At 41.1% G+C, this 14,538-nt stretch overlaps 1 protein-coding gene across 1 annotated transcript in view; it reads left to right on the forward strand.

The window, feature by feature from the left end:
* The window catches only part of LOC133160117 (receptor tyrosine-protein kinase erbB-4-like), a 103,885-nt gene that overhangs the window by 55,930 nt on the left and 33,417 nt on the right, over positions 1–14,538 (forward strand). Inside the window, exons 3-5 of the mRNA XM_061287702.1 lie at positions 4,032–4,218; positions 12,208–12,339; positions 13,181–13,246. Of these exons, the coding sequence (XP_061143686.1) occupies positions 4,032–4,218; positions 12,208–12,339; positions 13,181–13,246 (385 nt within the window). The remainder of the gene's footprint in view (positions 1–4,031; positions 4,219–12,207; positions 12,340–13,180; positions 13,247–14,538) is intronic.

A 14,538-nucleotide genomic window follows, 5' to 3' on the forward strand; every position in this document is an offset into this window, starting at 1 on the left:
CCACCCCACTGCCCCCTCCCTCACATCAGCCTGTAGTTAGGCAGTGCAGGAAAGTGATTACTCACGGATTAAGACTTGCCTGGTTGCCGATATGTGGGGCATAATTGAATAATGGCTGCTTTACCCGAATGGTCCCACTGCAGAGGGGCCTCCTAGCCTCGTCAGATTGCCGCAATATTAACCATGACACAGGCATAACCGGGACGGTAATTAATGCACTGAATCAATTACAAATTAGTCTATTTGTAGAATTCCCAACAGGGGTTCACTCATTACAAGTGTTCTGATGGAGCTGTAAGTCTTCCTCGTGGGAAGTGGTGTCTCTACTCTGTTCTATCTCGATATCAGTCTTCATCTCTTTCCTCAAGGTGGGATACGCGAGACAAATTGAGGCTAAAATTAATGGTGCTTGCTATCTGGCATCGCAATCCATAAAGTGACAACTGCAGCTCCAGAAAACATATCAGACGCTCGGTATTGTCTAAATAAATGCAAACTTGAGCTCTATTAAACTTGGAGTGAGATCTTGCAGCTTTCCGTCTTTCTTACTTCCGAATCTGCAACACTGCACATTGCTGCCTTAAGCACTTGAGAGTTCTGTCCGCTAATGGTGATTGATGTAATTGTACAGTACTTTTATATAATATAAAGGCATCCTTTGCAAGAGCTGTATTAAAAATTGCTAGTGTTTCAGTTGCTATGTCAACAAAATTCTTGGAATTGTGGTTTTCCTTTGCAGAAGTATATTTTTATGTAAATGTTAACAAAGAAATAAGGAAAAAAATAAGTACAACACCTTGTGAGGATAAAACAATTTGGATAATGGCTAGATTGATGGTTTTTAGTGAACGATCTAATTAATTGATTAATCGACAAAACAACAGATTTTTTTTCGATTAATCTTTAGTTGCATCCCTAAACAGAACCTTGTGGAGATGCTGATTGTGGCTTTAGACGTCCAGCCATCGTTCACCTCATTCAGCAATTCCTCTTTAAGATACAAACCGACATTTGCTTTTTTATTTCCATCTTCAAATCCACGTGGACTCGGATTCATTTGACTGATCACCCTGCGCTCTCTATTTCATCATCCTTTCCCCTTCTTCACTTTGCTGACTCCAGCAAACCTCCCTCCTTCTCCATCCCATTTCCAAGTTGGGGATTGGAGGATTCCATTTCAAAACTGGACACGTCTCAGTGACTCAAGTGAGGGGTTTGTTCCGCCGCCACACTTCCGTTCACAAATGCTCCGGCCTTGGGAGAAGGAAGGGGGAGAAATCCCTTTTAATCTAGCGAATCTGGCTCCCGCTGTCTCCTTTGTTCACTGTTACTGGGACTTTTGGTGTGCGTGTGTGTGAGGTGAATGCATGGCTGACTTTCGACACCGTGTCAACATTCTGCTCTTGCATACTTCACCGTTTACTGTTACAGTATGTTTTAAAATATGCAATAGTGCCACTTACTGTATATTGGCTTAAGTGCAAACATGTGCTTCTACAAGATCATACAACAAGGCTAATATATAAATTCAGGACATTCAAGGAATATGGTGTTATATTTAGCAAGTACTTTACTGCATGCAAATTTAGCACTAGCACATTTTTTATCATTCCGTGCAAGTCTACACTTGAACATAAACAGCTGGCCTCTGTGTTAAGTCCGATAATAGACAAACGGTAACAAAAAAAATCATGGCCTGAAATAATAGTCGTCTTACTTTACTTACCGACCATATTGAGGTAGCAAAATTTCATCACAGTACTGCTGTGCGACACTCTTTGCTTTTCTTTTAGTAGATTTAAATGGAAAGAATATAGAACAGTTCCCCAGGCAGTGTCACTGAACTTGGAGCTTTTCTTAGTCTGTCAACTTAGAATTTTAGGTTGTCTCTCCGTGTTGAGCAGCCTTCCCTCCCAATAGGGTGAATGTGAATTGTTGAACAGGCCCCAGCGGTTACATGACTACATTTTAGTAAAAATGTTCCAATTTGGATAAGTGGGCAGTATCCCTGAATGAGCTATCAATATGATGTCTGAACTATAGCTTAGAAAATCCCCTCTGGGTCATTAGTAATCATTCCAATTTTCCGTTTATTTTATTCCAGTAGTTTCTAGGCGTGTGATAGAATATCCCTTTACTGAATATAGTGTATTGCTTTTTGTTTCAGGATGGCAGTTAAATATCAATATCACAATCCGACGTCAGTAATTTGTTAGTCGACTTTTTGTTGGATTTCTTACTAAATTCTTATGAAAACATCTGCAAGATGAAAAACAAGTTGTGTACCCTTTGCCAAGTGCGGTGTTTTTATTCCCATAAAGCTGTGTACTGGGCCGCATCGCTGCCCCCTTTTTATGCCTTGAGGGTAAATTTAATGAGCACTCTTTAATTTTCTTTTATTTATTTTTTTCCTCCGTGCTTAAGAAGCAAACTAGAAACTATCCATCTCTTTAATAATCTATCTACTGGCTCTTAGGCCTTTATAACCAAGTCCTCATAAACAAAGCAACTTCTTCCTGCATATAACTATAATATTCTAATGTGTACTACTTTCCTACAAATTCTCTCTTTTTTTTTTTTATCAACAAACAAAGTGAAAGACCTCAACTCAGTTTGTGTCAACTTGCCTAAACTTTCAGTCCCCCATAAAGCTATCAGACCCTGCCGCTGCAGTTAAACATATTTGGGGTCATTGTTTCAACAGAATCCACATCCAGTCACCAGACTCGGGACCGTCTGTTCCGATTAACGGCAATGATACCAGAGCTGCAGCCGCTGCTTAGTTATTGTTGGCGGATGGCCATGCTCTCTGACAGCTGTCAGCCACTATGATTATGCCGCTAGGTTTGGGGCCTCCTCATATCAGCCTTGTGCATCAGCTGCAATAGCATTTCACACAGACACACACAGACACACACTTGTTGATAATCAGCAGACCAGTGTGGAAAGATGTATCCGACCGCCTGTCTATTAGCGACAGCAACCGTGATGGCGGATGGGAGAAAAGAGTGCACAGCCTGTCGCTTTGATTTATTCAACATCGGGTTCTTCTCGGTGGCTTTTTTGCCAAAGTCACCGCAGACATTAGACTTGGTCCTAAATGACATTTTAAGTGTGAAGTAATGCCTGCCCTGCTGGCCCTCGTATGAGACCTGAGCAGTGAACCCTGTGCTGCTGCTAGTGTTGCTGTGCGTTCTCCAACCCTGGAGCAAATCTTCAAATGCTCTGATTCAACTCACTGGCATGATAGAATATGTTGAGAGTGACCTCGGAGGCACATGCTGTCATTGATATGATGCATACACCTCCCGGTCTCCATTTTGCCACTATTTCATTGTCTCCATTCTGCACTCGTAACCATTTTCTCTAGCCATATGATTATTTAAATATTGTTTGGTTTTCAAATGGATGGCTTGAGGCATCAAAAAGATCCAGTCTTTATTTACCTGTTTTCATAAAAGTCGCACAAAAAATTAAAAATGGAATGAAACAAGTCAATTTAAGATGAAGCATCTGAGACTAAAATCAATGTGGGCGGGCAAATTGCAACACTATTTAAATTAAATGATTCTTCTTGTTGAATAATTGAACATTTATACAAAAAAAAAAAAAAAAACAATAACAAAAGAGCAATTTGAATCAGGTCCAGGGATGACACAGATTGGGCCAAAGGAGCACATCTAATTGCAAAGGCAACTGGCAGAACGCCACTCTGAGTCTATTAACCTGCAAGAGGTCTTAACACAGTGAAAGAAAACAGCCCAGACAGCGAGTTGGCAAAAGCTCAATCGAGGAAAGACTCCAAGTCAGCCCAAGGGGAATACCACATGTACAAGCCTTTAACATACAGAAATATAATCAAAGAAAAATATCGAGCTGTTTCTTTTGATTAAAATAAATGTATCCAGCCAATGAGGAGAAGCGAAAGGGTCTTCACTGAGAAGACATTGACGACCCTTGTTTGATTATTTCCAATTGTATTTCTTTTCATTTTTAAGATTTACTAACAGATGCCATCGTTGTGTTTCCAGTCGATCCGAGAAGTGACTGGCTATGTCCTGGTGGCTCTGAACCAGTTTGACTACTTGCCGTTGGAGAACTTGCGTATCATCCGAGGGACAAAGTTGTATGAGGACCACTACTCGCTTGCCATCTTCCTCAACTACAGACATGATGGAAACTTTGGACTGCGTCAGTTGGGTCTGAGGAACCTCACAGGTGAGTGACATTTGGCTGGTTCAGGTGTAAGAATGTTAAAGTGTCTGTAATTTATTTTTCATTCATTTAGTAGACTGAACGCTGATTTGGAGACCTGTAGGTGATTCGGTGTCCTTTTGAACAATGGACATTTTTGTTGATGGATTTCCTTTGGGCATTCTGAGCCCAAAAGCCAGAAAGAAATGAAGCTCTTGACAAATGGAAAGTATCTCGAACCTCAGGGCAAAGTTGATAAAGCAGTTGCCAAACTAAGTGTGAATCAAAAGATTTTATTTACACTGTTGATGGTCGTGAAAGATCTTTTTTTTTCTTTTTTTTTGGGGGGGGGGGGGGGGGGGGAGTGACCACCACTGGAAAATTGATCAGTAATCATTAGCGAGTATTTCACGCCTTTCTTTTAGCCCGAGGAAACAGCAGAGCATGCAGCAGTTGTTTGTGGAACTTTCGTATGAGCTTGTGTATTATATTCTAACTTGGATTTCTTCTTACATGTTGTTTGCACTACACTTTGGGAATTTCCTTTTTTATACCACCACTGGCAGCTTTATTTTTCCAAGATGGTCCGTTTTATTATAGTGCCAGGCTGATGGTATAGTGCTTGGGGAGTTCAGGCTGGACTTTGTGAAAGGGCGCTGTTTGATGCGCCATCCGTGGCCTCCAGCCATTATGTGCAAGGGAAGTTGTGTATAACAGCCGCAGTCTGACTCTGCTGAGTCTCCATCACTGTTCATCTTCCCAGTTGAGGGTTTTTTATTCTGATCTTTTTTTTTTTTTTTTTTTGGGCAATACAGTATAATAAAAAACAATTTTCTTTAGCTTAAGCAGTCATTTTAATTAAATCAGCAACTGTGGAATGACCAGTCAACAGCAGAGATTATGACTTTAAAAATATTTTTCTCAAATTAAACAAAAATAATATTCAACTGCTTAACTGTCAGCTCTTAATAATAATAATAATAATAATGATAATGATGATAATGATAATGATAATGATGATGATGATAATGATAATGATAATGATAATGATAATGATGATGATGATGATGATGATGATGATGATGATGATGATGATGATGATAATAATGATAATAATAATAAATAGAATATAAATAAAATGAGTCTCAGCAAAAATATTGTTAGCATTGAATTAACTAAAATAAAATCCAGATAAAATGTTGTGACTCACTTCCAAACTTGAGGTCTAATTGTCATTCTCTTGACAACCTTTCTTCTCGCTCAGCCACCAGCTCACTTGTTATGCCAAAGCCACTCTCCGTGTTTGAATCATGAGGGTCGATCGACTATTTGACATCTTACAGCAAAGTTCAAAACTTTTTTTTTTTACCCTCAAGTGCTTTGGCGGCTTTGGGTCAGCTGTCTCATTTATCACAGAGGCTTTGACTTGGCTGTCAAATTAGTTCAACTGCCAGTTGCTCCCAGGACATGGTGAAAGAGGTCGATAGAATCGATGTACAATATAACATATATAAGAGGATTAAATATATTAACCACATAAGTGCTAATCGGGGGGAAGGTGGTGTAAAATGAAATCCACGTGCATTTTGCTTGGTTTGAAATTGCCTTGGATGAAATCAATTTGTCGCCAGTGTATTGTAGCAGTGCACTTATTGATTTTCCCGGCTTCCTCGCTGAGTGCTGTGAATAGACTCTGCGGACTTGAGGAGGGGGGGAGGGCTAAAGGATGGGGTAAAGGAGGTCTCCTGGCTGAGCAAGGATAGGACTCCCTCCGATGCACCTTTCAATCAAGCTTAGCCAACTTAAGCGCAAAAAAATGTTAGGAAAACAGTTTGGGGATGCTCTGTGAACATGAATTAGAAATCAAAGTTGAGGGTGTTTATTCAATATTTAGGATCTTAAAGAATAAACAATCTTACTTTAAATGTAAACAATGTGAAATTGTGTGTTTTCAAATCAACATGAACCCGGTCGAAGAATACTTTCAGAGCCCGACTAAAAAAAATAACCTCAAATTAGTTTTCTGGTTGAACACAATTTGCCCCCCCCCTCCCCACTCAGTACTCATTTTAGCTACAATATCTTCTTTCTTGTTTGCTCAATGTTGTTGATTCATCTTTCTAAACGCCCCTACGCCTGCACTGCTTCTGTCTAAAATGAAACTTCCAAACTGAGGCCCCATCTGCTGAATGATCTTCTCTCATTGCACGCATGTACAGAAGCCCGCAGTATACGCCAAAGGCATTATCCACTTCTTCATGGCCCATCTGCTCTTTCTTTATTTGTCTCATTTACTTTCTCACTTTCATTTCTTCTCACTCTCCTTTTGGCTCTCAGTCCCTCATTTGTTTCGCTTCATGCTCCTGATTTTCCATATCGATACCTTGCGTGAAGAACAAGCAATGTTATGCTTATATTTGTTTCCGACATGTAAAGTGCGCCTGACAAATTCTCTGAATTTATAAATTAAGAACTGCTGGTATTCGGCTCATTTAAGAGCATTGGCTTAAGCTACAAATATGTTACACTATTACCAATCATTTTAGAAGTAGATGAGCTGTGTCATGAAGCAAAAATAAAGTTTAAAGGAATATTTGAAAACAGCCCGTAAATTGAAGTTGGAGTCACAGGTTCAATGAGGAACGGAAGCTAAATGATGGACAACGGATGGATGGTCAAGGTGAAAAAGGACAATTTGAGTCCCGTGGCCATGTGCCTCTGAGGAAAGGTCATTTAATTGCTACCACCTTCTGATCTCCAACCATTCACTATCTACTAAAAGAAGAAGAAAAAAGAGCAATTATGCCCACGGAATCAAATTGAGCTCGGTGTGCATTAGCAGAATTCAGTTGAGCCGTTTGCCTGGCAGCACACAGACCTCAGGTCTCCTTCAATTGTCTGACTAATTGATTACTTCCCATGCAATTACTCCCATGTCACACTCAATATTTCACTTCTTCAGGAAGGGTGAAAGCGGGACATTCTTTTTGAAGGACAACATTCATATTGTCACATTTGCAAGTCCCTTAATGTGGATCTTGAAGAGGCGAGTGTTAAATTGAAGTCCAAAACTGGCCATCACTTGTGCTTGCTATCAATTGATTCCTCAGTAATGGCGCTCTGTGATGGAGATAGTGAGGCTAAAGATAGAAGGTGGTTTGCTAATAAATGGAAGACAAGTGATACATTCCTTGAAACGTTTTTTTTTTTTTTTTCCTGCCACTTCTAAGTAGAAATTGGCATAAATTGGTTTATAAACACTAAATATGTGTGTATATCCAAATTAGGAGTAATTTAATTAACAGACTTTCCTTTGGGATCAATTTAGTTCTAATCTAATGGGCGCCATAAAAATATCAGACATAAATGAGGGAATGATTGCTCACGAAACCCCTTCACGTTTTCAATATTAACCATTAACTTCCAAACTATATTCATCACACAAGTTAAATAGCCGCAATGAATGCACTTGGACTTCTCACCCGCCGACCCTAGACTAGCCTCTGGCCGCTTAATAATTGATATAATGTACATATTTTTATTCCCTCTGAGCCTGAAGACCTTGGTTAGTGGAGCACATATTGATGGGAGCAGTGGTGGGTAATGGAACATGAAAAGGACTCTCGTGTGCATCTCGGTTTTCCACAGGTATAGAAAGGGTGTTACTGCATGCAACACTAAGCATGATCATAATTCATTTTCAGACACCATTATCTGCTTGAAATCCATATTTAGTTTTGTTTTTAGTTCATTATTAGTAATTTTAGTGATCTATGCCATTGTCCCTTAAAAAATACACTTAACTCAGAATTTGGCCATTATCAGAATCCGACACTAGTAAAAATTGTTCAAATATTATAAAAAGATGCATGGTAATAAAAATTGTTAGCAATATCTGTAGTTTTTAAAAATGAAGACAATTTACAATTTTAGTATTGAGTCAAAGTCAAAGTCAAAGTCAGCTTTATTGTCAATCTCTCCACGTCACAACACACAAAGAGACCGAAATTACGTTTTTCTCTATCCCACGGTGCCGAGACACATAACACGATAGACATACATGTACGCGACACAATATAAAAACAAGAAGGCAAAAATTCAAACAATCAATAGTAAGAGTGATGAATAAATAATAAATAAACAGATAACACAATAAATAACGGAGCCAGCAAGCATAGCGCAAAAGTAAAAAACATCATAAACAAAAAGGCACAAACAATAAATAATAAGAGTAATAATAAATAATAAATAATAAGAGCCAGTGTGCATTCAGACAGTTCAGACAGCAAAAGTACAGGACGCTACGCAGAACGGGAGAGCGAGTTCAGGATCCTAACAGCCTGGAGTATGAAGCTGTTTGAGAGTCTGGTGGTGCGGGAGCGCAGGCTTCTGTACCTCCTCCCAGAGGGCAGAAGCTCGAACAAAGAGTGAGCGGGGTGACTCGCATCACTCACAATCGTGGTCGCCTTGCGGGTGAGATGGGAGGTGTAAATGTCCTTCAAGGAGGGGAGCGAAGCACCAGCAATCTTACCAGCAGTGTTCACTATGCGCTGCAGGGCCTTCAAGTTGTAGTCAGTGCAGCCGCCACCCCAAACAGCAATACAGCTGGAGAGGACGCTCTCAATGGTGCCGCGGTAAAATGCAGTCATGACGGCCGGAGGAGCGCTCGCTCGCCTGAGTTTCCGCAGGAAGTACAGGCGGCGCTGGGCTTTCTTTGCCAGTGATGCGGTGTTGGTGGACCAGGAGAGATCCTCACTGATGTGCACCCCCAGGAACTTGGCGCTGCTCACTCTCTCCACCACAGCACCGTCGATGGTCAGCGGCAGGTGTTGGGTTCGACCCTTCCGGAAGTCCACAGCAATCTCCTTGGTCTTGTCGACGTTCAGCAGGAGATTGTTGTCCCTGCACCACGTGGTCAGAAGGTCAACCTCCAGCCTGTATTGAGTCTCGTCTCCCTTGGTGATGAGACCCACCAGAGTCGTGTCGTCAGCAAACTTCACGATACGGTTGTCGCTGTAGGTTGCAGTGCAGTCATGTGTCAGGAGGGTGAAGAGCAGCGGACTGAGCACGCAGCCTTGGGGGGCCCCCGTGCTCAGCGTGATGCTGGCGGAGATTTTGTCGCCAACACGTACTACCTGCGGCCTCTGACAGAGGAAGTCCAGTAGCCAGTTGCAGAGGTAGGTACTGAGGCCCAGCGCGTCAAGTTTGCTGACGAGGCGTTGTGGCACAATGGTGTTGAAGGCAGAACTGAAGTCCACAAACAGCAATCTCACATACGAGTCCCTCCTCTCCAGGTGGGTGAGGGCCGAGTGGAGGGCAGAGCAGATGGCATCCTCAGAAGACCGCTTGGCTCGATACGCAAACTGGAAGGGGTCAATGGTGGGGGGGAGAACGGATCGGATGTGCTCCATGACAAGCCGCTCAAAGCACTTCATGATGATGGGCGTAAGTGCCACGGGGCGGTAGTCATTGAAGCAGGACGGAGCGGGTTTCTTCGGCACAGGTACGATGGTGGCAGCTTTGAAACACGATGGGACGATGGCCTGCTGCAGGGAAGTGTTAAAGATGTCCGTGAAGACATCCGTCAGCTCACCAGCGCAGTCCTTCAGCGCCCGACCCGGGATGTTGTCAGGGCCCGCCGCCTTACGGATGTTGATGGCGGCAAGCGCCCTCCTCACGCTGTCGGCGGAGAGGCACAGGGGCAGCTCGTGTGAAGGGGGAGTGGCCTTCAGCGGGCAAGTGCTGTTCTGAGCGTCGAAGCGAGCAAAGAAGCGGTTGAGGTCATTGAGCAGACGGACGTCGCCCTCACAGCTCTGCGGCGCGGGCTTGTAATCCGTGATGGTCTGAATGCCCTGCCAAAGGCTCCGTGCGTCCCACATGAAGTCAATGCACAATTTCATATAAAATCATGTGACGGGCCGTATCTGGCCCCCGGGCCTTGAGTTTGACACCTATGATTGTACATTATAGATTTCTTTTCCACTGCTTTTTTTTTTTTTTTTTAGAGGACATGATATTGATCATTTGCTGCAGGTACAAGTCAAATATCTATGTTTAGTTGGGATCTCAGTCATGTGAAACTTGATAGTTCAGGTCAAAATGTTCCACAGAAATGCAGTTATCCGTTTCCCTGTTCAGCTGTATCTAAGGTCAATAAATTGTTGTCTTCATTTTCAGACCTTGTCTTCAATCCTGTTCAATTTATCATTTGACCTGCTCTATCAAGATGACCAGTACCTCCTTTTCTTTTTATAAGACTCTACTTGTTATTGATTCTTGCCCTCTGGTCCAACCATCTGACTTGTTGTCGCCTTAGTCAAGCACATGCTAACAGCCTTTGCAAACAACAAATTTGGTGTTCTTTATTTTACCTACGTGCTTTCTCCTTTCTCTAGCCTTGTGTCTTTGACTTCTGCTGTTTAATTTAGCTTATTTTGGAGACAGGCTCATTTTTATTCAAGCATTAGGCTGATCACACATCAGCCCTGATAAGCTAAATGGCCCTCTGCCGTTCCACCTGAAGGTCTTTTCTGCTCGTATTTTAATCACTGACTGCCTTGATAATATTCTCTTTCCTGTCTTTTTGTCTCCATCTATTTTCTTTTGTTTTCCATTCTTTCGCAGAGATTTATTTTATCAGTGAATAGGCCTTCTGCTTTTCCATAAAACACAGCTCACCAAGATTTTATACCAATTTAAGATTAAAGAAAACAAGCAAGGATGCAATCCTATAGTATATCTCACAACCATACTGTCATAATTAACTTTTTTTTTTTGTTTCTTTCTTGAGGGTGGGGGGTGGTCTCCTCATCTTTAAGCGGATGTGCAGCCTTGCTTCGGTTTAATACTATAATCCCTAAATTGCCCGCCTACCATCCACTCTCCCGTGACAATTGATCTGGAAGAAAAAAAATCCTTTAATGTAATATAAAGGTTTAAATGATTCAATGTATTATAGCAGTGTATGTATTACAATTATTTGCGTCTAAATCTTGACACCAATCTGATATTTTGCAGCATATGCACATTTTGTGATCACTTGTGTGCTTCTGTTAATCGATATCACTGCTTTCCATTCTGGCAAGATATTGTAAACACAAAATATCAAAAGGTTTAAGAATCAATCTTAGTGAAGCATATTCAAATTTTTGGATTACACAAAGTGAAAGATTTATGTCTAGTATGTACTTTTGAGTATTTTTTTTTTGCTGGGTTTCCTTTTGAAAGTCATTGGCATCCTTATTAAGAAAAATAAATTTGAGAGCAGAATTAATGGTAGTCACACGAGGTACTTCCAATCCGCGATATTAATTATTGCAGTTGTCCAACACAAGAATAAACAATCCCATGTTTCCCCTACGCAAATCTTCAACAATCTTTTCAAGACTTAATTTATTCATTCTCACAGACTTATTAACATGTTTTTTTTTCCCTGATCATTGGTTCATTATTTGCCTCGCATTCTTAATCATATTCATCCCCCTGCTGCAATAATAAAACACAGAGAAACACTCACAGCAGACGCTTACCACCGATATAAGTGCCCGCATCTATTCGTTCTGCCTCCCTGAATTTCATAATGGTTTCCTCCAGTAGTCATGCGTTGTTGTCCATTAATTTTCCTTTTTGTCGTATTCACAAATGAGTACAGATTTTATTTTTCACTACAAGCGCTTGATAATAAACACTTTAGCTACAGTACATCAACAAACCAAAATATTTTTTCCGCAAAACAATCATTAATGTTGTAGAATTGAACAATTGATTTCCCCTGGCCACAAATTGCACCTATGGTTAATAAAAATAAACCCTGATTGAGTTCTACATGTTCTTCCTAGCGTGTTATGTAATGTGATTGTGTCCATTATTCATCTCAGATGGCACAGGATACATTATGCATATTTTATTTTTAATTTAAATTTTCTTTTAATACTTCAAGTATGACACTGAAGGAGCATATGATCCATTGTTGGCTGCAACTAATTGATTTGTTTTCCTCTTTGATCTTTACAGAGATCCTAAGTGGAGGTGTCTACGTTCACCAAAACAACTTCCTGTGTCACGCGGACACCATTCATTGGCAGGACATTGTCAAGAACTCAGGTCTCTATCCCGTGGTTGTGCCCACAAACAGTAGTACCACATGTGAGTATCAAAATACGCAAATTGAACTGAACCGGAATTGTATTATTTTATTTCCCTTTTTTTATTTCCATTAAGCTTGACATCTGCACGACATGTCTTACTTGCCCTTCATAGTTTGGAAGCGAACTCAGCAAGGCAATCTTCAGGGACTGTTTAAAGATCACTGCAAAATATGAGGGTAGTACCGGGACATGTTTATTGTGAGTCACTAAGAATTTATTAGATGACAGAGATCAAATCTTGAGCTTTAAATGAAATCTGGTCCGATTTGATTTCGCAGGCCTACAGATTCTGAGGCAGCAACTCAGAGCAGACTGTCATTTAGATTTGTTTTTCTGCACCACTTTTAATGCAATCCACCTCTTCTTGAGACCCGTCAACACGCTAGAGGGAGTCAGGCCGAAGGAGGGGGGAGAAAAAATAGCAAGAGGCTAGAGAAATGAATATGACAATGTTGGGCATCAAGTGAAAGAGAACCATGGTGTGGCGATACATTAGGGAGGGTAGATGGAGAATGAAAGTATGCAGTGGAAAGGCGGAAAATGGAGACTCATGTTGGGTATGAGAGTAAATCTCAGCGCTAATAGCTCTCATCTGGAGAGGCTGATGGACAGAGGACAGCACTCTTGCACTTATACAGGCTCACTTCCTTCTCACTCAATTACCAGACAGTCAATTAAGCTCTCCAAAACCAGCTAAAATTGCACTGACTAAAGCTTGAAAAGTATGACCTTTTTTTTTTACTTCCCAGCCAGATGTGTAGAGTTTTTTTCGGCGTGTTATGTCAAGAAAACTAATCATGAGTTGAAGCATGAATGATAGTTTCCGTATTTTTTTGCAGGTCAGAAGTGCCATCGATCCTGTAATGGTCGTTGCTGGGGACCGAAACCAGATCAGTGTCAAACCTGTGAGTTATTTAATCATAATAAATTAATTAGATTTGCTCCAAGTCACTTTTGAAAAGAATGGTTGATTTGCATTTCTCGTTCAGACATCCCGGGGCTGTGTTTTGCTGCCATAACACTGACTGATTCTTAAATGAGTAACTTATTCAGATACCATTCCTAGTCTGTGCAGTCGCACCCCAAAAAGTTGAGATTATCATAGAGTGTGTGCCTGCTGTCTTCTCTTCTCATCACTGTATTCAATTAACATCCCATCCTATCAGTCACTTTGCGTGTGAATGCATCTTTATGGGGACAAAACTGCATGTTATTATCTGGTATGTGCGATTACCACTTTGGAACTCGGACTTAGCCGATAAGGAGTGTGGACTAGAATGCTGATTGTTCCACAATTTTTTTATTTTATCTTCTGGGTATTGTAACAGAGGAAGAGATTGTTCACAAAAGAATTTTTCAAAATGGCTTGGGAAGAAGAGGACTTCCGATAACCCCGACGATTACGGGGTGTGACGCAACTCTGATCATGACTCTCCTCATATAAAGATCTAAGTTTGTTTGGGAACAATTAGCACTCTACAGTGGACAATCCAAATGCCAGCTATTGTCTTTTCACTTCACATTTTTGATTGGCAATTCTCTCCACAGGTTAAATTAAATAAGCACAGACGTGGCAATTGACCCCCATACATTGTTTTGTTTGTTTTATGTCCCAGCTACTCCTGTTTGATGGCTTTTTTCCTTGACGTCCATTTTCTCATCTGTCGTCCATCTCTCTGGTCACACCACCTAATCTCGGGCATTCAACGTGGGTAGATCTCGATGCAGTTGTCTCGTGGTCATGATCCCATTAAGATAATGAGGAATGAACTTGGAGATCACTGCTAGCAACATGTTACAGATGAGCCGCGGATAAGCACTGGGGGCCCGTCCGTCTTGTTTCCCATTATCATGCTTTCTATCTCACACCAGACACAGGCATGTGATGATTCATCCTTGATTGCCTTACTTGCGCTCACAACCTTTTCGTTCTGTTTTGCTTAACTGCGCCAGATGATAAGGAAAATGAGCTATATGACATTTTCAAGGGTAATTATAATCTGGGAAAAAAAGAGTACTCAGTAAAATGGAAGATTTAGGCTAACCTTTAGCCTATATGGGGTTCTCCTTGTACTTTTTATTTTTTTGACTGACTTGTGCGCCACGTTATGCCAAAAGTCACCACAAGTGGTTGCATCTTCGTCTTTGTCTGGCAACAGCAGGTCGCTTCCTCATTTTTCGCCCCATTTCACTTCAC

The sequence above is a fragment of the Syngnathus typhle genome, linkage group LG9, assembly GCF_033458585.1.
Source record: "Syngnathus typhle isolate RoL2023-S1 ecotype Sweden linkage group LG9, RoL_Styp_1.0, whole genome shotgun sequence".
Taxonomy (NCBI): Eukaryota; Metazoa; Chordata; class Actinopteri; order Syngnathiformes; family Syngnathidae; genus Syngnathus; species Syngnathus typhle.